Source organism: Bufo bufo, chromosome 2, assembly GCF_905171765.1.
Source record: "Bufo bufo chromosome 2, aBufBuf1.1, whole genome shotgun sequence".
In the NCBI taxonomy this organism is placed as follows: domain Eukaryota; kingdom Metazoa; phylum Chordata; class Amphibia; order Anura; family Bufonidae; genus Bufo; species Bufo bufo.
Genome location: NC_053390.1, coordinates 702546755 through 702567967, shown reverse-complemented (window position 1 = coordinate 702567967; position 21213 = coordinate 702546755). Strand labels below are relative to the sequence as shown.

The following is a 21213-nucleotide window of genomic DNA, read 5'->3' as shown; positions in this document are numbered from 1 at the left end:
CCACGCTGTGGAGTACTTGGACGCGTGTGATGGAGCATTGTCTTGCATGAAAATCATGTTTTTCTTGAAGGATGCAGACTTCTTCCTGTACCACTGCTTGAAGAAGGTGTCTTTCAGAAACTGGCAGTAGGACTGGGAGTTGAGCTTGACTCCATCCTCAACCCGAAAAGGCCCCACAAGCTCATCTTTGATGATACCAGCCCAAACCAGTACTCCACCTCCACCTTGCTGGCGTCTGAGTCGGACTGGAGCTCTCTGCCCTTTACCAATCCAGCCACAGGCCCATCCATCTGGCCCATCAAGACTCACTCTCATTTCATCAGTCCATAAAACCTTAGAAAAATCAGTCTTGAGATATTTCTTGGCCCAGGCTTGACGTTTCAGCTTGTGTGTCTTGTTCAGTGGTGGTCGTCTTTCAGCCTTTCTTACCTTGGCCATGTCTCTGAGTATTGCACACCTTGTGCTTTTGGGCACTCCAGTGATGTTGCAGCTCTGAAATATGGCCAAACTGGTGGCAAGTGGCATCTTGGCAGCTGCACGCTTGACTTTTCTCAGTTCATGGGCAGTTATTTTGCGCCTTGGTTTTTCCACACGCTTCTTGCGATCCTGTTGACTATTTTGAATGAAACGCTTGATTGTTCGATGATCACGCTTCAGAAGCTTTGCAATTTTAAGAGTGCTGCATCCCTCTGCAAGATATCTCACTATTTTTGACTTTTCTGAGCCTGTCAAGTCCTTCTTTTGACCCATTTTGCCAAAGGAAAGGAAGTTGCCTAATAATTATGCACACCTAATATAGGGTGTTGATGTCATTAGACCACACCCCTTCTCATTACAGAGATGCACATCACCTAATATGCTTAATTGGTAGTAGGCTTTCGAGCCTATACAGCTTGGAGTAAGACAACATGCATAAAGAGGATGATGTGGTCAAAATACTCATTTGCCTAATAATTCTGCACGCAGTGTACTTATCCCTTGACTCTGTTTTCCTATGACCAATCAAAAATATATGATATTAATATGATGAAATATTCAGCTCGGCAATCAGACTATGGAAAATAACTTTCCAAGGGTTTAGTCCTCTTTTCAAATAATGTCAGATCTTCCATTAACAATATGCATCTTTGCTAAGAGAATAATCAGCATTATGGAGGCGCCTAACACTATATATTCCCACAGTATGGGAACTCTTGGCTATATACCGAGAGAAATATCTTATTAATATCACGAGTAGTAAACAAAATATACGTTACCGTGTCAAAGGTAGACAGAGTTCAGATGGGATCAGTTCTGAAGAATTTTCCTAGTAATCCAAAAAATAATCCAAGTTTCTTCTGGTAAAGTTTTCTCTTTGATTGAATGAATAGATAGATGGATGGATCAATGGCTTAATATGGATCAATATGGATCTATATGGCTCTCCCTTGCTGCTCCGCACACAAGTAATTATTCCCCCCCCCTTATCTAAGAATCATCCCCTTTAGATTAGGGATTCCCAATCAGGTAAGGTGGGTGTATTCGCATGCTAATAATACCATGATGTCATATTAACTCCTAATATGGTATAGAACAAATAATGAAATAATATAATATTGTCCATCTGCCTCTAGATGGCACTGCGGTACTGCAGATGAACATCACAACTTTTAAGCATTAAAACTAAATATCTAATAATACGTTTAACATGACCTCCTTGACCTTTTAACATACATCATTGAGGAAGGTCTTTTCCTGACACTTTTAATTACCTATATCCTGGACTTTTTGGAGTTGGCTGTCTTCTCCTATCTTTTTGAAATATAGGTTGACTTGATGAAAATTTTATATAACGGCTTTGATGCTTGGCATCGGAATTTGTACATTTCACTTATCTACATCCATGAATAACTATTGTTTTGAAATAACATTTACTCTTCTCAGAAATCCAATTAACATAAACTTACTTCAATGTTTCTGTACCTTCTACAATACCTTCTAAATGATAAATACATGGTATAACATATATATATATATAAATCGATACATTGTTACACATAGATAACACATTATATGAATTATTGATTAACATATGTTGTAAACTAAATATACCATACAGAGATATATATATAATATAATTATGAATATATAAATTGAACCTCATACAGCAGGTGTGCCTCAAGGATAGGAATCATTATCAAGTCATTGCTTATCCATGAAATAACCTTGTTCCCTCCAGACAGACATGTCTTAGGAAGTTGGTTTACTCCTTACGGATAATTCCATATCTTTAGTAATAACTTTTAAATACAATGTCCGTTTTATGTTCACAATTATTTTTATATAAACTGAACCTGCCATGAACTTATCTTGGCTTCCTCAGCCACATAATAGAACTTTGGTTCAGACTGATTTTATTCTTAAAGGCAATGAGATGAGCATTCATTTTTATTATAATGTCATTAGATAATATTGTATACGTATGAAAATGCACAACAGGATACAACCCCTTCAGACCGAGACACCACCACCACCGGCGGCAGCAACCAGGTACCAATCCCCCAGCATAACGATACTCTCCAACCCACGACGCCCAGCTGGCAATGAGCCCCGCTGTTTTCGATGCAATCAGGTGGGACACATGTGACGCAACTGCCCCCAAAATCTCCCGCGATCTACGCATTGGAACCGAGCTACAGCGGGACCCCAGAAGAGGCCTCCTCAACCTGAAGCTCGACCAGTCAGGAGACCCTTTCAGGTGGTGATACCTCATTCCCCAGTAACAACAAACTGTCCACCACCTTTGTACCCTCCTCCTCTGGCAGCTCCTGCACCCCTTCTCCGATCGGATGGGAGAAGGTGCTATACATGCAATCAGGTGGGACACATCCGGAGCAACTTCCCCCAAAATCGCCCACGGTCTCTGCAGTGGAACCGAGATACAGTGGGACCCCAGAGAGCAGCAGCCCATTTTGTAGAGGAGTCCCTGGTAACGATGGTAGGAAGATGGGACGAGGAGGAGTTTGAGGTTCTCCACGAAGTAGATAACCGCCAACACCGTAGGCAGCCGGTGAAAGTGAATGGACGCCCCACACAAGGGCTCCAGGACAGTGGAGCCACCATCACACTAGTATAGCCGCGGATGGTGAGATCTGACGACCATACAGGACGGGCCATTGCAGTACGAGTGGCAGGTGGAAATATCGTCTGAATTCCGACCGCCCGAGTATACCTGGACTGGGGAGCCGATAACCGTGAACTGGAGGTTGGGGTGATGAAGAATCTGCCTGCAGATGTCCTGCTCGGAAAAGATCTAGGGAATTTGGCTTCATCTTTCGTAGTGGAGTCCTCATCCGAGGTATACCTGGTGACCACCCGGCAGCAGTTCAGCAGACAAGCTCTAAATTCGATGGTGGGACCCAGATGCCTCTACTTTCAGGTTGGGAGCAGTGCTGAGCCAGGTGAGCGCCGACCATAACCCACTGATTTGGCTCAACAGAGTCTCCGGAGACAACAGACGTCTGTTGCGATGGAGTCTGGCCCTACAGCCCTACGACTTCACTATTCACTATCGTCCAGGCAAGTTAAATGGGAAAGCAGATAGACTGTCCCGACAAACAGACTTGTTATCCGAATAGTCTCTGGACATCCCACCAGCCCCACTGGACCCGGAAAGGTCCAACTGTGTCTGCCGGAGCAGGGAAAAAAAGGGGGGGCCATTGTGAAGAACTCCCCAGTATCCGTTCAGTTATTTTACCTCCCTGCTACTTAATCCCCATGGATACCTACTCCTAACAATGGACGTAGACATCTTTGTGTATCAAGGACATGTGTACACACACTTCCAGACACTCCGTCTGCTTCTGGCCACAAGACTGATCTACTTAGTGAAAATACACAAGATAACACTTTGGCCATTGTCTTGGAAAAGACACAGTGATTGCTTGTAAGCCATGTGACCAAGCCCCTGTTTTGTGGATTTAATTTCCAGGACTCCATTGTCTCGCTGACTCAGAGGAGGAGTTTGATGCTGTTAAAATTGAATGCCCTTTCCATTAAACGTGTTTTGTTCCAGCATAAAGCTTTGGCTTCTGTGTGGATTATTATGCGACACCAGCAATATTTTACTCTGTGGATTCTTGGCAATATTATTTCATGGGAATAAGGGAATGACAGACAGTAACTCATATTTAGACCGTCACACCGCCTCCTTAACAGTGACCTCCACAGAACTCCGTTCCCTTAAAATGTGACCTCCACAACACCCCACCCCCTTAACAGTGACCTCTACAGCACCCCGCCCCTTAACACTGACCTCCATAGCAGACCGTCCCCTTAACCGTGACCTCCACCGTTCCCTGCCTCCTTAACCCCTTAAGGACACGTGACGTACCGGTACGGCATGTTTCCCCAGTCCTTAAGGACACATGACGTACCGATACGTCATGACTTTAAATCGCGATTCTGGCGCCGCGGAGGTTAATCGGAACGGGATGCCGTCTGAAATCATTCAGCCGGCATCCTGTAACAATGCCAGGGGGGGTCATTTGACCCCCCGTATCGGCGATCGCAGAAAACCGCAGGTCAATTCAGACCTGCGGTTTTCTGCGTTTCCGGTCCATTCGGGTCTCCGGTGACCCGATGAACCGGAAAAAGACTGCGATCGGTGGCGTGATTATACACCACCAATCACAGTCCGAAGATTTGGAGAGGCGGTGCTGGCCCTGGTGCTGAACGCCGCTGTCCAGGGTGCTGATTGGTGCAGGGGAGAGAGGCGCGAGATTCAAACTTTCTGCGCTCCTCTCTCCCCTCCTCTTCCTGTTCTGCACGAGCACCCGGCAGCACCGTCCAGCACCAGCTCCTGCGTCCCCCTAATCGTTATCTATCACCATCCTGCACCCATCGCCACCCAGGTAGGTTAGGGTCAGTGAGGGAGAGGCACCATTAGCAAGGGAAAGAAGGGAAAAGTTAGTTAGGAAAAAAAAAAAAAAAAAAAAGAACTTTTACCCTAAACTTTCTTTGATCCATCTATCAGACCCCAGACCCCCCCTGCCACTTGCCCCCCCACCAGCCCCCCTCCTAACACTTTTTTTGACTTTTTTAGTACGCGAACACCCATTGCCCCCACACACACGCACATATAATAAAGTTTTCCACACACGCACACATACACGCACACACACCCACACCCATGGCCCGCCGGATGTTCTCGGTCGAGGAGGCATACTCCCAGATTGCCTCCGACTCCGAGATCCCCAGTGAGGATGAGGATGACCCCACGTTCCTTTTGTCATCCGCATCCTCCTCATCATCATCGGATGACGATGAGCCACCAAGGCGGCGGAGACGCCGCCAGGCGGAGCCAGGGGCCCCACATGCTAGGGATCCTGTGGCCCACCCTAGTACGAGCCGCCCTGGGGTTCGTACTGGTTTCCCGGCCCACCAAATAAGTCCACCGGAGCCCCCTGCAGATGAACTTAGCTGGTGTCCCCCAGTGGACTTTGAGCCTGAGATTCCGGATTTTGCTGGCAATCCTGGAATCCAGATTCCCACAGTGGGGTTTACTGAAATTGACTTTTTTAGTTTTTTTTTCAGTAACCCACCGGTGAATCTGATGGTGGAGCAGACGAATCTGTACGCCCAACAGTTCGTCGCTCAAAACCCGGGCTCATTTTTGGCTAGACCCGGTGGCTGGACGCCGGTCAGTGCAGCCGAGATGAGGACATTTTGGGGCCTCGTGCTGCATATGGGTCTAGTTCAAAAACCGAGTGTCAGGCATTACTGGAGTGAGGACATCCTATACCAGACCCCACTGTACAGTACGGCCATGACACGCTCCCGGTTTGAGGCCATCCGGAAATTTCCGCATTATTCCGATAATGCAGCATGTCCCCCCCGAGGTGATCCTGCCTATGACCGGCTGTATAAGATACGGCCGGTCATCGATCACTTTGGGGCCAAATTTGAGCAGGCCTACGTACCTGGAAGGGAGGTCGCGGTTGATGAGTCTCTCGTTGCGTTTAAGGGGAGACTCAGTTTCCGCCAATACATTCCCACAAAGCGGGCGAGGTATGGCGTAAAGCTATACAAAATTTGTGAGAGTACCTCAGGGTACACTTACAAATTTCGTGTGTACGAGGGGCAAGATTCCCGTATTCAACCCCCAGAATGTCCCCCCACTCTAGGTGTTAGCGGGAAACTCGTGTGGGACCTTATGTACCCACTGCTGGATAACGGTTACCACTTGTACATGGATAACTTTTATACCAGCATTCCCTTGTTCAGGTCCCTTGCCGCCAGATCCACGTTCGCTTGTGGGACCGTGTGGAAAAATCAACGCGGCCTCCCTGCCCACCCCCTCCAGGTACCTATCCCCAGGGGTGAGACCCGTGCCCTTACCAGTGGAAACCTGTTGCTGGTCAGGTATAAGGACAAGAGGGATGTCCTTATGCTGTCCACAATCCACGGTAATGGCACCACCCCCGTCTCTGTGCGAGGTACCGCGGCAACGGTCCTCAAGCCCGATTGCATCGTCGACTACAATCGGTATATGGGAGGAGTTGATCTCTGTGATCAAGTCCTCAAGCCATATAACGCCATGCGCAAAACCCGGGCATTGTACAAAAAAGTTGCGGTCTACTTGGTACAGGTTGCCATGTACAACTCTTTTGTACTATCCCGAAGCGCTGGCAGCACAGGGACATTCCTCCAATTCTATGAGGCAGTCCTCAAGGACCTGATCTTTTCGGACCGGGAAAGAGCAGGCCGGAGTACTTCGGGAACTGGAGGCGCCCGGATCGTCCCTGGCCAACACTTTCCAGGTGTGGTCCCCCATACTGGAAAGAAGGGACGAACCCAAAAAAGATGCAGAGTGTGTCACAAGAGGGGTATACGGCAGGACACCACTACTCAATGTGACACGTGCCCCAATCATCCGGGCCTCTGCATTATCGATTGCTTCAGGGAGTATCACACTTCCATGGAGTACTAAATTTTTATAATCCCCAACAGTCCCCTAGAGAACATAAAAAACTATGTCTCTCAGACTTTGGAGACACAGAAACAATTTTTTTTTCTCCCAAAAATATTAGTTTTAGTGCAGGCATCCTCAAACTGCGGCCCTCTAGATGTTGTCAAACTATAACTCCCAGCATGGCCAGACAACCTACAGCCATCAGCAGGGCATGGTGGGAATTGTAGTTTTACAACATCTGGAGGGCCGCAGTTTTAGGATGCCTGCTTAGTGTCTCCAAAGTCTGAGAGCCATACATATTGGGCATCGTCGCGTGCGTAAAAGTCCAAACCCCTCGGATGAACAGCGTTAAAAATATAAAATAAAAACGGTGCCAAAACACCCATTTTTGGGCAAAATTTCAGCCCAAAAAAACTCAATATTTATGGCCCTGATTCTGTAGTTTGCAGAAACACCCCATATGTGGTTGTAAATGGCTATATAGCCGCACGGCAGGGCATAGAACGAAGGGAACTCCATATGGTTTCTGGAAGGCAGATTTTGATGGACAGTTTTTTTTTTTACACCATGTCCCATTAGAAGCCCCCCTGATGTAGCCTAGACTAGAAACTCCAAAAAAGTGACCCCATCTAAGAAACTACACCCCTCAAGGTATTCAAAAGTTACTTTACAAACCTTGTTAACCCTTTAGGTGTTCCACAAAACTAAATTGCGAATGTAGAAACAATTTTAGAATTAAAATTTTTTGTTACCTTGCCTCAAAAAAGTGTAATATAGAGCAACCAAAAATCATATTTACCCTAAAATAGTCCCAAAACAACAACCACCTTATCCCGTAGTTTCTTAGATGGGGTCACTTTTATGGAGTTTCTACTCTAGGGGTGCATCAGGGGGCTTGAAAGGGTACATGGTGTAAATAAACCAGTCCAGCAAAATCTGCCTTCCAAAAACCATATGACGTTCCCCTTCTTCTATGTCCTGCCGTTTAGCCAAATAGTAGTTTATGACCACATATGGGGTGTTTTTGCAAACTACAGAATCAGGGCAACCCATATTGAGTTTTGTTTGGCTGTTAACCCATTTTTTTCAGTAATAAAGTAAGGGTTAAAATGGAAAATTTTCCAAAAAATAGAAATTCCAAAATTGTTTATCCATCTGCCATTAACTCTTGTGGAATACCTAAAGGGTTAACAAAGTTTGTAAACCCAGTTTTGAATACCTTGAGGGGTGTACTTTCTTAGATGGAGTCACTTTTTTGGAATTTCTATTCTAGGGGTGCAAGGGGGGCCTTGAAATGGGACATGGTATAAACAAAACCAGTCCTGCAAAATATGCCTTCCAAAACCCATATGGCGTTCCCCTCTTTCTATGTGCTCCCGTTTGGCCAAACAGTAGTTTACGACCACATATAAGGTGTTTTTGCAAACTACAGAATCATGGCAACCCATATTGAGTTTTGTTTGGCTGTTAACCCTTATTTTATTGCTGGAAAAAATGGGTTAAAATGGAAAATTTCCCCAAAATTAGAAATTTCTAAATTGTTTCTCCATCTGCCATTAACTCTTGTGGAACACCTAAAGGGTTAACAAAGTTTGTAAACCCAGTTTTGAATACCTTGAGGGGTTTACTTTATTAGATGGAGTCACTTTTTTGGAATTTCTATTCTAGGGGTGCAAGGGGGGGCTTGAAATGGGACATGGTATAAACAAAACCAGTCCTGCAAAATCTGCCTTCCAAAACCCATATGGCGTTCCCCTCTTTCTATGTGCTCCCGTTTGGCCAAACAGTAGTTTACGACCACATATGGGGTGTTTTTGCAAACTACAGAATCAGGGCAACCCATATTGAGTTTTGTTTGGCTGTTAACTCTTATTTTATTGCTGGAAAAAATGGGTTAAAATGGAAAATTTCCCCAAAATTAGAAATCTCTAAATTGTTTCTCCATCTGCCATTAACTCTTGTGGAACACCTAAAGGGTTAACAAAGTTTGTAAACCCAGTTTTGAATACCTTGAGGGGTGTACTTTCTTAGATGGAGTCACTTTTTTGGAATTTCTATTCTAGGGGTGCAAGGGGGGGCTTGAAATGGGACATGGTATAAACAAAACCAGTCCTGCAAAATCTGCCTTGCAAAACCCATATTCCCTTACGTCCTACCAGCAGCACAGATGGGGTTAACTGCCCCCCGTGGACTGGTAGGACCGGCGGAATTTTTAATGAGCCCAAAAGAATAACCAATAAAAGAACTCCAGCTCCCTTAAAGGGAGGGGTTCGCCCCCCAGCCCACCGTGTTTTTTTCTGTCCTTTGGACAGGTGGACTGGCGAGTTTTTCCTCTCCATTTGAGGAGTTTGGAGACGCTTCTGACTCTATCTGAGTCACCCTTTGTCTCCTTTTCTTTTAAACTTAGGAGCGCTTATATATTGCGCTTTATTTCTTCTATTTTTCCCCCATTTGATCGCGCTGCAGTACCTGGGGGCATGCTTGCCTCATCTATGGTCCCCTCCTGCGATGTGACTCTGCGGCGCTCCGCTGCCGGCATGGCATGGGCGCCGCCATGACCGGAAGAGACGCGAGCCTGGGTTCTATTCCAACAGGGGGGGATGTGATGTGAGGGTTCTCCCCTCACTTAGGCATAAGTTTTTTTAGGGAAAAAACAGTATAATTCAGCAGTATCGTTTAGGAGGAGGGTTGTCATAGGAAACCACTCCCCTAGGCGGAGCTTCTCTATTTAAGCTCCCTGAGTTCCTTCAGTCGGTCTCTGACTGCGTTGCTTTTACAAGCTAGCTCCAGAGTCTCCTGTTATCAGTGAGAGATATTGCTATCATACCGGTTTGCTAATTCAGCTTTATCATTGTATTTGACTTCTCCTCTGGTTCATGCTTCTAAATCAAATGGATGTTTTTTCCTTACTTTTAGGGATGCCTTTAAATTTTTCTTTTTTATTTCAGCTATGGCCTCTCCCAGAGAGTCCGATCAGCTACGGAAGTCAGCGACCAAGAGGAAACACCTGGCTTGTTACGACTGTAATACGCCTCTTGACGAGAGCTGCCCTTTTTCCAGGTGTGACAGCTGCCGTTCCGCCACTGCTACAGAACCTTCGATGCAGGACATGTACCAGTGGTCCAAAACTTATGTAGACGACTCCATTAAAGGGGTCGTACGTCTTCTTAATGAGAGGTTACCTATTACCTCTCAAACTCCAATGGAGGTGGCCGCCCCCACTGATAGACCAATGCCCCTTTCGGTGGGGACGTCTTCCTCTGATGAGGAAGAATCGACTTCTTGTTTCTTTCCACCTGAAAAGACACAGAAGCTTCTAAAGTCCATCAGGTCGGGGGACCATGATGTTGACGTAGGGGAGTCTTCCGATCCCGCTTGCCGGACCCAGCGGGTCTTTAGGGCAGATGAGACCCTTCTCTCTGTGATGCGCACAGAGTGGAAAAAGCCGGAGAAAGGTTCAGTCCTTACCAGGAAATTTAAGCTAATGTTCCCGATGGCTAAACCCTTAGTGGAATCATGGGGTTCCATTCCTAAGGTGGACATGGCGATTGCCAAGTTGTCCAGGCGCACGCTGGTTCCTGCAGACGATGGGTCTAGTCTGCAGGACCCTCTAGATAGGAGGGCAGAGTGCACCCTAAGAAGGGGTTACTCGGCGGCCGCAGCCTCGGCCTCAACATCCATTGCTGCCACAGAGGTTTCTTCCTTCCTTAGAGCTAAGTTAAATCAAATTCAGACGGATGTTGACCAAAGTGTCTCTCGGGACGATATCCTCGCCGCCTCCAAATCCGTCAATTTGGCTATGGATTTTCTATGTGACACATCCCAACTTCAGCTAAAATTGGCGGCCAAGACAATGGCTTTAGTGTCTGCCGCTAGGAGACCTCTGTGGCTAAAGCCTTGGAATGCACATAATGCATCCAAATACAACCTCTGTGGGCTCCCCTTTGAACCGAATCGTCTATTTGGATCCGAATTAGACACCATTATGGAGGGTCTTTCAGATAAAAAGGGGAAGAGTCTCCCCCAACAGCCTTTTCGAGGCAGGGGTAGACAAGCCCGCGGGGGCCGACCAGGACAGCAGGCTGGACGTAGAGACTGGGGGGGGGCCGTCTAGAAAGTTTTCTAGACGCTCCCGCAAACCCACCAGGGAGGCAAAGCACTCCTGACTATGGGCCTCTCAGAGGCTCTTGGATAAACCCTGCTACCCCTGTCGTTACGCCTCTAGATTTTCCCGTACCCCTCCCCCACCTCCCTGTAGGGGGGCGTCTTTTCTTTTTCAGACACGTATGGGCCCAGGAAGTTCTGGATCCCTGGGTCCAAAATATAGTAGCCACAGGCTATCTAATAGACCTTGTTTCTCTCCCCCCAGGAAGATTCATTGCTACGCGCAGTTTTTCGCCGGCCAGGCAAAGGATCTTGGAGTCCTATATTCAAGACTACCTTTCCAAGGGAGCCCTGGAGGAGGTACCGGCAGGGGAGAAGGGTCTAGGGATTTATTCTCCAGTATTTCTGGTACCCAAAAAGACGGGAGATCTTCGGATGATTATAGATTTGAGATTCCTCAATCGTTTCATAAGGAGGACCAGGTTCCGCATGGAAACCATAAGGTCAGTCAGCCTGGGGATGTGATGGCTACTCTGGACCTCAAGGATGCTTACCTCCACATCCCGATCCATCCTTCCTCCCGGAAATTTCTCAGGATCGCGGTCCAGATATCAGGAGTGTGCAGGCATTTTCAGTTTGCCGCCCTTCCCTTCTGGAATCTCATCTGCCCCCCTGATCTTCACCAAGGTGGTAGTATAGGTAGTGGCAGCCTTGAGACTCCAGGGTCTGACCATTGTCCCTTACCTGGACGACTGGCTTCTTCTAGCCCCTTCAGTCCCTCTACTTTCCCATCATCTTCATGTCGCAATTTCCTTTCTGCTCCACCTAGGCTGGATTATCAACTGGCAGAAGTCGAACGTGAGCCCTTCGACTTCTATCCATTATCTAGGATTCATAATCGACTCTCTGGAGATGTCCCTCCAGTTGACGCCAGAAAGAAGAACGCGGATTCAGGACATGGCAAGGTTCCTTTATGTACCACGACGAGTCTCCATACGGACCCTCATGAAGATGGTGGGGCTCATGTCAGCGGCTGCGGATGCAGTCCCTTGGGCTTTATGGCACCTCCGACCTCTTCAGTCGGAGGTCTTAAACAAATGGAACTGCAGCCCCACGGGGCTAGATTCCCTGTGCTCCCTATCCAACCAAACCCGAAATTCCCTCAGATGGTGGTTCCATCTACCAGAAGGGAAGTCTATGACCCAACCAGTTTGGCTCATATTGACCACGGACGCGTCCCTTGTAGGCTGGTGCGCCCATTTAGACGGATCCCCAGTTCGGGGATCCTGGTCTCCTCAGGAGCGGCATCTTTCTTCGAATCTCCGCGATATGCGTGCTATCCGGCTAGCCCTCCTTCACTTCGCCCCTCAGATTCGGGGCAAAGTATTGAAAGTCCAGTCAGACAACATGACTGCTGTGCTTTATATAAACAAGCAGGGAGGCACAAGATCCTTACACCTTCTTTCAGAGATTGGGGTAATTCTGCAGTGGGCAGAGCTGAACCTATCCCATCTATCCGCCACTCACATCCGAGGCTCCCTCAACATCATTGCGGACCGCCTAAGTCGCGGCCTACCGACCATGGAATGGTCACTGCATCCGGAGATCTTCAAACAGTTAGTCCTCAGATGGGGGATGCCAGAGGTAGATCTCATGGCAACCAAGTTCAACGCCAAGGTACAGAGGTTCTGTTCCCTATACAGGGAGGACAACCCCCTGGCGATAGATGCTCTGACAATACCGTGGAGGTTCAGGCTGGCGTACATCTTCCCTCCTTTTTCCATGATTCCGAGGGTATTGATGAAAATCCGTCAGGATCAGGCCTCGGTAATAGCCATCATACCATTTTGGCCCAGGAGATCCTGGTTTACCCAGCTCATTCAGATGAGTCGGGAACAATATTGGAGACTCCCCCCGGAGCAGACCCTGGTGTCGTGGGACACTCATCTCTGCCCAGATCTGCACAGATTCGACCTGACAGCCTGGAGGTTGATCAGTCCCTTCCCAGAGTGGATGGGCTCTCTGAGTCGGTCCTGAGAACTTTATCGCATTCCAGAGCAGAGTCTACCAAGAAGGCCTACTCCCGGATCATGAGGATCTTCACCTCCTGGTGTAGCTCCAACCAGGTGGCGTCTGCAGATCCGCCCCTCGCAGCGATCTTACAATTCCTTCAGGATGGGATAGACAGAGGTCTCTCCCCCTCTACCCTGAAGGTCCAAGTTTTTGCCATCTCAGCCTGTTTCAACAGGCCATATTCTCGGGACCCGCTCATCAAACGCTTCCTTAAGGGAGCGGAAAGATTGAAGCCTACAATACTGAAACCCGTTCCTCAATGGGATTTGTCAGTTGTTCTCAGGGGGTTAGCATCCCCCCCCCCTTTGAACCCTTGGAGGAGGCAAGCTTTAAATTCCTAACACTTAAGATGGTCTTTCTTCTGGCCATAACCTCGGCCAAAAGAATTTCGGAGCTGCAAGCCTTCTCCGCGTTATACCCATATACCATGTTCCTACAGGATAGGGTCCTTCTAAAATTTCTACCTTATTTTAGGCCTAAAGTTCCAACCTTTCAAAATATCAATCAGGTAATCTCTCTACCTGTTTTATTCTCTGCCTCCTCTTCTGATGTTCCAGTCCGACATCCACTGGATATATCGAGATGCCTCCAGATCTATGTGGATAGATCCAAAGAATTCAGGATGGATGAAAATCTTTTTATCCTGTTTGTCTAAAACAACTATTAGTCGCTGGGTCAAGGAAGCCATTAGGGAAGCTTTCACCTCCCAATCCTTAGATCCTCCGGAGTTTGTGAGGGCCCAGTCTACAAGGGCCGTAGCTACCTCTGTCGCGGAGAGAAGTCTTCTCCCCCTAGAGTTGATCTGTAAGGCAGCTTCCTGGAGCTCTGAATCAACCTTCATCTCCCATTATAGGATTGATGCTAAGGTATCAGAGTTTTCGGCCTTTGGGCAGACAGTCCTTACTTCTGCCGAGCATGAGGACCCTCCCTAGGGGATTCTTCTTGCTATCTCCCCATCTGTGCTGCTGGTAGGACGTAAGGGAATCGTTAATTTCTAACGATAATTTGTTTTCCCTTAGTCCTAACAGCAGCACACAAATTTACCACCCTAAGGTATTTCTTCTTGTTATAGACACGGTGGGCTGGGGGGCGAACCCCTCCCTTTAAGGGAGCTGGAGTTCTTTTATTGGTTATTCTTTTGGGCTCATCCTACCAGTCCACGGGGGGGCAGTTAACCCCATCTGTGCTGCTGTTAGGACTAAGGGAAAACAAATTATCGTTAGAAATTAACGATGGTCTTCCCCTCCTTCTATGTGCTCCCGTTTGGCCAAACAGTAGTTTACGACCACATATGGGGAGTTTCTGCAAACTACAGAATTGGGGCAACCCATTTTGAGTTTTGTTTGGCAATTAACCCTTGTTTTTTTTCAAGGAAAAAATTGATTATATCGGAAAATTTTCCAAAAAATAGAAATTTCGAAATTGTTTCTCAATCTGCCATTAACTCTTGTGGAAGACCTAAAGGGTTAATAAAGTTTGAAAAAACAGTTTTGAATACCTTGAGGGGTGTAGTTTCTAGAATGGTTTCATTTTTGGAGGTTTCTATTATCTAAGCCTCACAATATGACTTCAAACCTGAACTGGTCCATAAAAAGTGGGATTTTGAAGATTTCTGAAAAATTACAAAATTTGCTTCTAAACTTCTAAGCCTTGTAACATCCCCAAAAAATAAAATATCATTCCCAAAATGCTACAAACATGAAGTAGACATATGGGGAATGTAAAGTCATCACAATTTTTGGGGGTATTACTATGTATTACAGAAGTAGAGAAACTGAAACTTTGAAATTTACTAATTTTTCAAAATTCGGGGTAAATATGGTATTTTTTTTATGCAAAAAAATTAACTTTTTTGACCCAATTTTAGCAGTGTCATGAAGTACAATATGTGACGAAAAAACAATCTCAGAACGGCCTGGGTAAGTAAAAGCGTTTTAAAGTTATCAGCACTTAAAGTGACACTGGTCAGATTTGCAAAAAATGGCCTAGTCCTTAAGGTGAAATAGGGCTGTGTCCTTAAGGGGTTAACAGAGACCTCCACAGTGCCCGCCCCTTTAACAGTGACCTCCACAGCATCCCACCCCCTTAACAGTGACCTCTATAGCAGACTGTCCCCATAACTGTGACCTCCACTGTTCCCTGCCTCCTTAACAGAGACCTCCACAGCGTCCCACCCCTTTAACAGTGACATCCACAGCGGTCGCCCTTTTATTAGTGACCCCGCCAGTACCCCATCTCCTTAACAGTAATTTCCATAACACCACGCTCCCTTAACAATGGCCTCTAGAGCAATCTTCCCCTTAACACTGACCTCCACAGCAGCCTGCCCCCTTAACTGTGACCTCCACAGCACTCCGCTCCCTTAGCAGTGTCATCCACAGCGCCCTGCTCCTTTAAAGCTGACCTACAGGAGTGAAGAAAAATGCCTGGGTTGTTATGAACACCTGGTGTAAAACTGTGTATGTGGAGACTAAGGGCCTGCGAGCTTCTTTTCCAGCAACATAATTAATTTTTTACTTAGCCTCCTATTTTAGTCTGGACATAACAGAATGCCACACAAAATGTGGGAAGTACTCTTCAACCTATAATATGAGCTCTTGCTATTGAAAGCCTGGCTTAAAATTAGTGTGAAACTGTCATATCTCACAGCTGCTCACTAGAACAGTGAACATAAGAGTGTGCAGTGCAACCCCTTCCTTCAGACCACTGCCATCAATGATGAGCTCAATGTAAGGCAATAGTGCTTTAGTTGCTGAAATCCAGTAACTTAGAACTTCATTCACTACACACACAGAAATTTCAATGGTATTAAATGACATACGGTTTAACAGCTTAGATTTAACACCTACCTGAAATCTGCCATACATGTACTGCAGATGTCGGATCTTTAACCTAACAGCAGTGTTTAACCAACTTCTGATATGTCACAAGCTTCCTGTTAATCCATACCCCCCACACTCGACCATCATATTTTACCTCTTAGGGTTCATTCACACGTCCGTAGTGTATTGCGGATCTACAAATTGCAGATCCGCAATACACGCGGCCGGCACCCCCATAGAACTGCTTATTCTTGTCCGCAAGTGCGTAGAAGAAAAGGACATGTTCTATTTTTTTTCCGGAGCCGCGGACCGCATCCATTCTGCCCCATAGAGAATAAATAAGTCCGCACCCGTTCCGCAATTTGCGGAACGGAAGCGGACCCATTCTACGGACGTGTGAATGGACCCTTAGACTCTGGTTTTATTGTGACAGATTTACTAATCCAAAGATTTAAACAGTGTATACATAGACTAGAAAGCCAAAAGGTGTGCCTTTACACTGTTAAGTTTGTTTATTAGTTGGCTTAGGAAGGTTCCCGTCCCAGCTTCTCACTGATGTGATCGCCTGTAGTCACGTTCCCATGCTTTCTACACAAACAGCACACTCTCTCGGTCTAAATCTCCACTTGGCCTACGTCCAGACCAACAGTTTACCCTCCATATTAAGGGTAAAACCTCTCATCCCAAAAATTCTCATTTTCCTTCTTCCCTGACGCATTGCCAGCTCTCAGTGACACATCCCAGAAGATTTTCTATTGTACATTTCTTGTATTGTGGAGTAAATTGTAGTTTCATGTGTGTAGTTTTATTTGTATACATCTGTTGGCCCTAATAATAGGCTAATTATGTTGAAATACTATATATTTTATCCCAGTCCCTCCTTTGTTTTCATCCCCTGTATTCCTTATATTGTATCATTGCTGGTCACAAACCAGTATGTACCAGCTCTAATGTGGATTTACTTGTATGTAGCTTTAAAGATGTTGTTCCATGAATTTAAATCCCCCTTTTACTCACTTCTTTGCGTATCTGGAGGATTTTCTTTCCTTTCTGTGTGGAAAAAATAGTTGTAAATGTATGTCAACATGGCAGATTTTGCTTTTGGAAAGATACATTGCAAAATCAGCAGCACTAATTCAAGGCTGACCTTTGGATACACAGCCTTTTCCTAAGCCAATAATGTCACATTCATCAGTCATGTGACCTAGGTGAAGCCCAGTCTTATTCAAGTGAACAGGGCTGAACTGCAATACCAAGCACAGCCCTATTCAGTGGACGGCGCCCGAACCACCTCAAACAGCTGTTCGGCAGGGGTACTGAGTGTCATACCCCCACCTATGCTGAGGATAGGTCATCAATATCAGAATCTTGGAAAACCCCTTTAAAGGACATCGGTTAGCAGATTTGTATCTATGAAACTGACTGACCTGTTGCATGTGCATTGACCTGCAGCTGAAGGCATCTGTGTTTTACCCATTTGTCTATGTTCATATGTCCCCACATTGCTGAAAAAAATTCATAAACAGTAGTTTTATTGGGTGCTCGTCCCTCGGCGGTCCCTTCCACTAGTGTTGAGCGAATTGAAGTTCGCGAAGTGGACTTCAATCCAAATTTCAGGAAAAATTTGATTTGCGGTGAAGCCGAAATTCCTTGCGCTTCATGGATATTTACTTCATTTCAGCGTGAAGAAGCTTATCTCTACTTTCCACCCGTGAATCAAGTATCCCATAAATAAACTACTTCAGACTATCATTTGCTGTCATCCAGAGTCATCCACAGTGCAATACACACATGCTTGAAAAAGGGCCATAGAATCTATAGGTCCAAAACATTACTATATTATTGATGCACCATTCACGACTGTATAAATAAAGATATTCATGTTAAACTGGATAAATTAGAGTGCCATCTAAAGTTGTTTAATTATGGGACACCTAGAGGCTCTGCTCTCTCTGCAACTGCTGCGTCCTCTCCACTTTGATAGACAGGGCCAGGTGTGATGATGTTTACACTACCTGGCCCTGTCAATCAAAGTGCAGGGGACGTGGCAGTTGAAAAGAAAGCAGAGCCTCTAAGTGTAACAGCAACACCCCCGTTTCTACTATAGGCCCATTTATTAAGACCGGCATTTGCGCCGGCCTCTTTATAACTTTGGGCGATTCACCTCCTCTTCCAAATGTGAGAGCTTCCTAGCTGTCTTACATTTAGACCTTTTTCTACGCCTGAAACAGGTGTAAAAAATGGTAAATGAGACGGGTTTGCCGGCCTGTCCCGTTCCCTGCCCATACTTGACCCACTTTTTTAGAACTGGCGTGAGCAGGGAGAAATCGCAGATTGTAGCGCAACTAGCTTTTGGGCCACAATCTGCACCTGAAATATGTCTAATATAGGCATATTACAGCTTAATAGATGCCCCCCATAATTTTTCCCAGCTGTGTTGCACAGCTTCTACTTGGATTCCCCTTTTGTCCAGTGACAAACAGTTTTCTTGTATTCTTACAACTAGATATATTCTCAATAATTTAGGATAATTCTAATTAATTTGATTCTACACTTGTGGATGTTTTAGCAAGGTTTCATTTCAATAATTTGACAAAATATTGTGCTAGGCTTACGTTTGTGTATTTTTATTAAATCTTACATTTTTGTAGAGAAGGAATTAGAACAACCATCTCCTCCAGCCAAGTTCAGCATTAATTGTTTTCTGAAACAGGCATAGAAAATGGTAAATCAGACGGGTCTAACCGTTGCGCTGCAATTTAGGCATATTTCAGATTGATAAATGACCCCCTAAATTTAAGTAAACTGGTTTGTTACATACGAAAAGACCTATATTTTTCATCCTGAATATCCATTATCCAAAAATACATTTAATTTGTTCTTAGCCTACTATTTTTAGTCTACAGGACACATTATGCTTTGTGTGATGACTACTTTTCAGGATGCAAAGTGTTCTTGCATTCAGTCCGCTAGTACAAATGAGCCCTTTGCCTTTGAAAGTTGGTTTATAAATAGTGTTAAGCTCATTTGTCATATCTCATAGCTGTTCACTTTAATTCAGAGTTAAAAATAGCAACAACCATAAGAGTGTTCAGTGCAAACCCCTCCTTGAAATTATTGTCATCAATGATGACATCACTCCAGAGTCTGTCCGTAAGGCAATAGTGCTGTATTGGCTGAAATCCAACAACTGTAACTGAGAACTTCATTCACTAAACATAGGCAGAAATTGCAATGGAATTGAATGACATACAACAGCTCATATTTAATGCCACTAACTTCAATACCAGCACACCACTAAGATCTGGATCACTGTCGTTAGCACAGCAAGCTTCTTCCATCATCCTATTTGTCCTGGTAGACTAAACCTAATGGCTGTAACCCACAGGCTAAAGCTGCAATGTGGTGCAATGTTTTTTGCATTGCTGGGATGTGTTCTTACTTGTGTTAGCACTTTTGTGCCTCTTTGGAAAAACCTGAACCTAGATCTGAATGAAATGGAAATATGGAACACTGGACTTTGGCAGACGTGTGTAGTGCAAGATGAAGGCGGCATGCAGTGCAAAGATTTTGATTCCTTTTTGGCATTGCCATTCCCACTCCAGATGGCAAGGATTCTGATGTTTCTCTCGGATGGTTTAGGAATTATTGGTCTTCTTGTTTCTACCATGTGTTTGGAATGTCTGAAGACTGGAGAACAAAAAAACAAAAAGAAACTAGCACTTCTTGGTGGGATTTTACTTTTAATTTCGGGTATCACTGCTTTAATTCCAGTTTCTTGGATAGCTTATGACACAGTCCAGGAATTTTGGGATGAGACAGTCCCAGAAATTGTTCCCCGATGGGAGTTTGGAGAAGCTATGTTTATGTGCTGGTTTGGCTCTTTTTTCCTAATATTTGGGGGCTCACTCTTGTTCTGCTCAATGCCATCTACAAAAGAACAACCAAGTGTTAAGTACCTGGATGAAAATATCCCTATATCATTGTATCAACCTACTTCTGTACAAAGCAGATGTTCTGATCTGGTCATCTAAACACCATAGAACTCAGAAAACTTATGGAAACTAGAACTTTATATTTAAAAGAACTTCTTGCAAACACAGTGAGGACAGCTTGACAGACACACTACAGATTTACATGGTTATTTTATGTGGACCTGTATTCATTTTAATGTATTTCATTTTTTTTGTTAGCTAGTGATACATATTATACATTCGCATCATTTTTGTATTCTATGTGGGTTATAGTAACAATGTTATTTACTTACTACATGCTCGTTAGTATACCTTCAAGCTATGCCCAAATGTTAGCAGCTATCTTTCCCTTTTGTAAATGAATTAACATGTACTATTACTACATACTATGTAAATGTTTGTCAGTCATATAATATTATAGGAGATTACATAACCAAAATCAAACTGGAAACAAATGAATACAATACCTTTACCAGTCGTCTTGTACTGCCGTCTTTATGCATTGCTGTCTGTTATGTCTCTCGTTGATTTTGCAATATTCATTTAATATATGTTTTCCACCACTTTAACAGCTTAGTGAGAAATAAGTTTCAATGCCTTTCTTTGTTTTTAGTAAGCAGGTCCCTAACACTTCAGTCGCTTCAGATTGTGCAGAATATTAAATGACACATACCACAAAATAGGTGTGTGTGTTCTTCACATTAATCACATGCTGACAAGTTTGGTTAGCATTAGCCATTCAGCTCTAAAATATTATGTTCCAGCACATACATGGTAAATATAAAATATATAATAATAAAACTCTTCTATTGACCCCTTTAGTTACAACACATTTTGCATTTGAGTCCTGACTATCTTCAGGGAGGCTTTATAGAATCAGACTGTAAGCCTTTACAGCCCCACAATTAACATATACATTATTGTGGTAATAATATTCTTGCAAACATCAGCATTTCTTTACCATATTATGGATGTCAATTAGCTTTCCTCGAAAAGGAAGAAAAATACCTCTTACTAGTAAAACAATACAACTATTTGTAGACAAGGGTTCTAGGTTGCAGCTGATTTAGAGTCCTTGCCCCCTGTCATGACTGAGTAGGGTACTGTTTTGCTGGATGAGATGTATTTAATGTGACTCTCGGTGGTACTGATTTTTAGTGGGAAAAATAGTATAGAAATTTGCTCTCCTCCAAAAGGATGAAAATCAGCACATACATGCAAATCAGAGTCCTCCAAGAGGAAGAAACACCAATCTATAGACAGCTCTTTAGAGGTTCTTGCCCCTCAT

At 44.8% G+C, this 21213-nt stretch overlaps 1 protein-coding gene across 1 annotated transcript; it reads left to right on the top strand.

Annotated features, from left to right (window-relative positions):
- The first annotated feature begins 19299 nt into the window (after positions 1-19299).
- On the top strand, positions 19300-20220 carry LOC120991758 (claudin-22-like). Its single transcript, XM_040420533.1, has one exon. It carries the CDS (start codon positions 19323-19325, stop codon positions 19983-19985), a length of 663 nt encoding a protein of 220 aa, XP_040276467.1. The 5' UTR covers positions 19300-19322; the 3' UTR covers positions 19986-20220.
- Positions 20221-21213: the final 993 nt, after the last annotated feature.

Bases quoted from the DNA above. Each gene is read 5' to 3' on its own strand.
- LOC120991758 (XM_040420533.1), top strand. From the start codon at position 19,323: ATGGCTGTAACCCACAGGCTAAAGCTGCAATGTGGTGCAATGTTTTTT.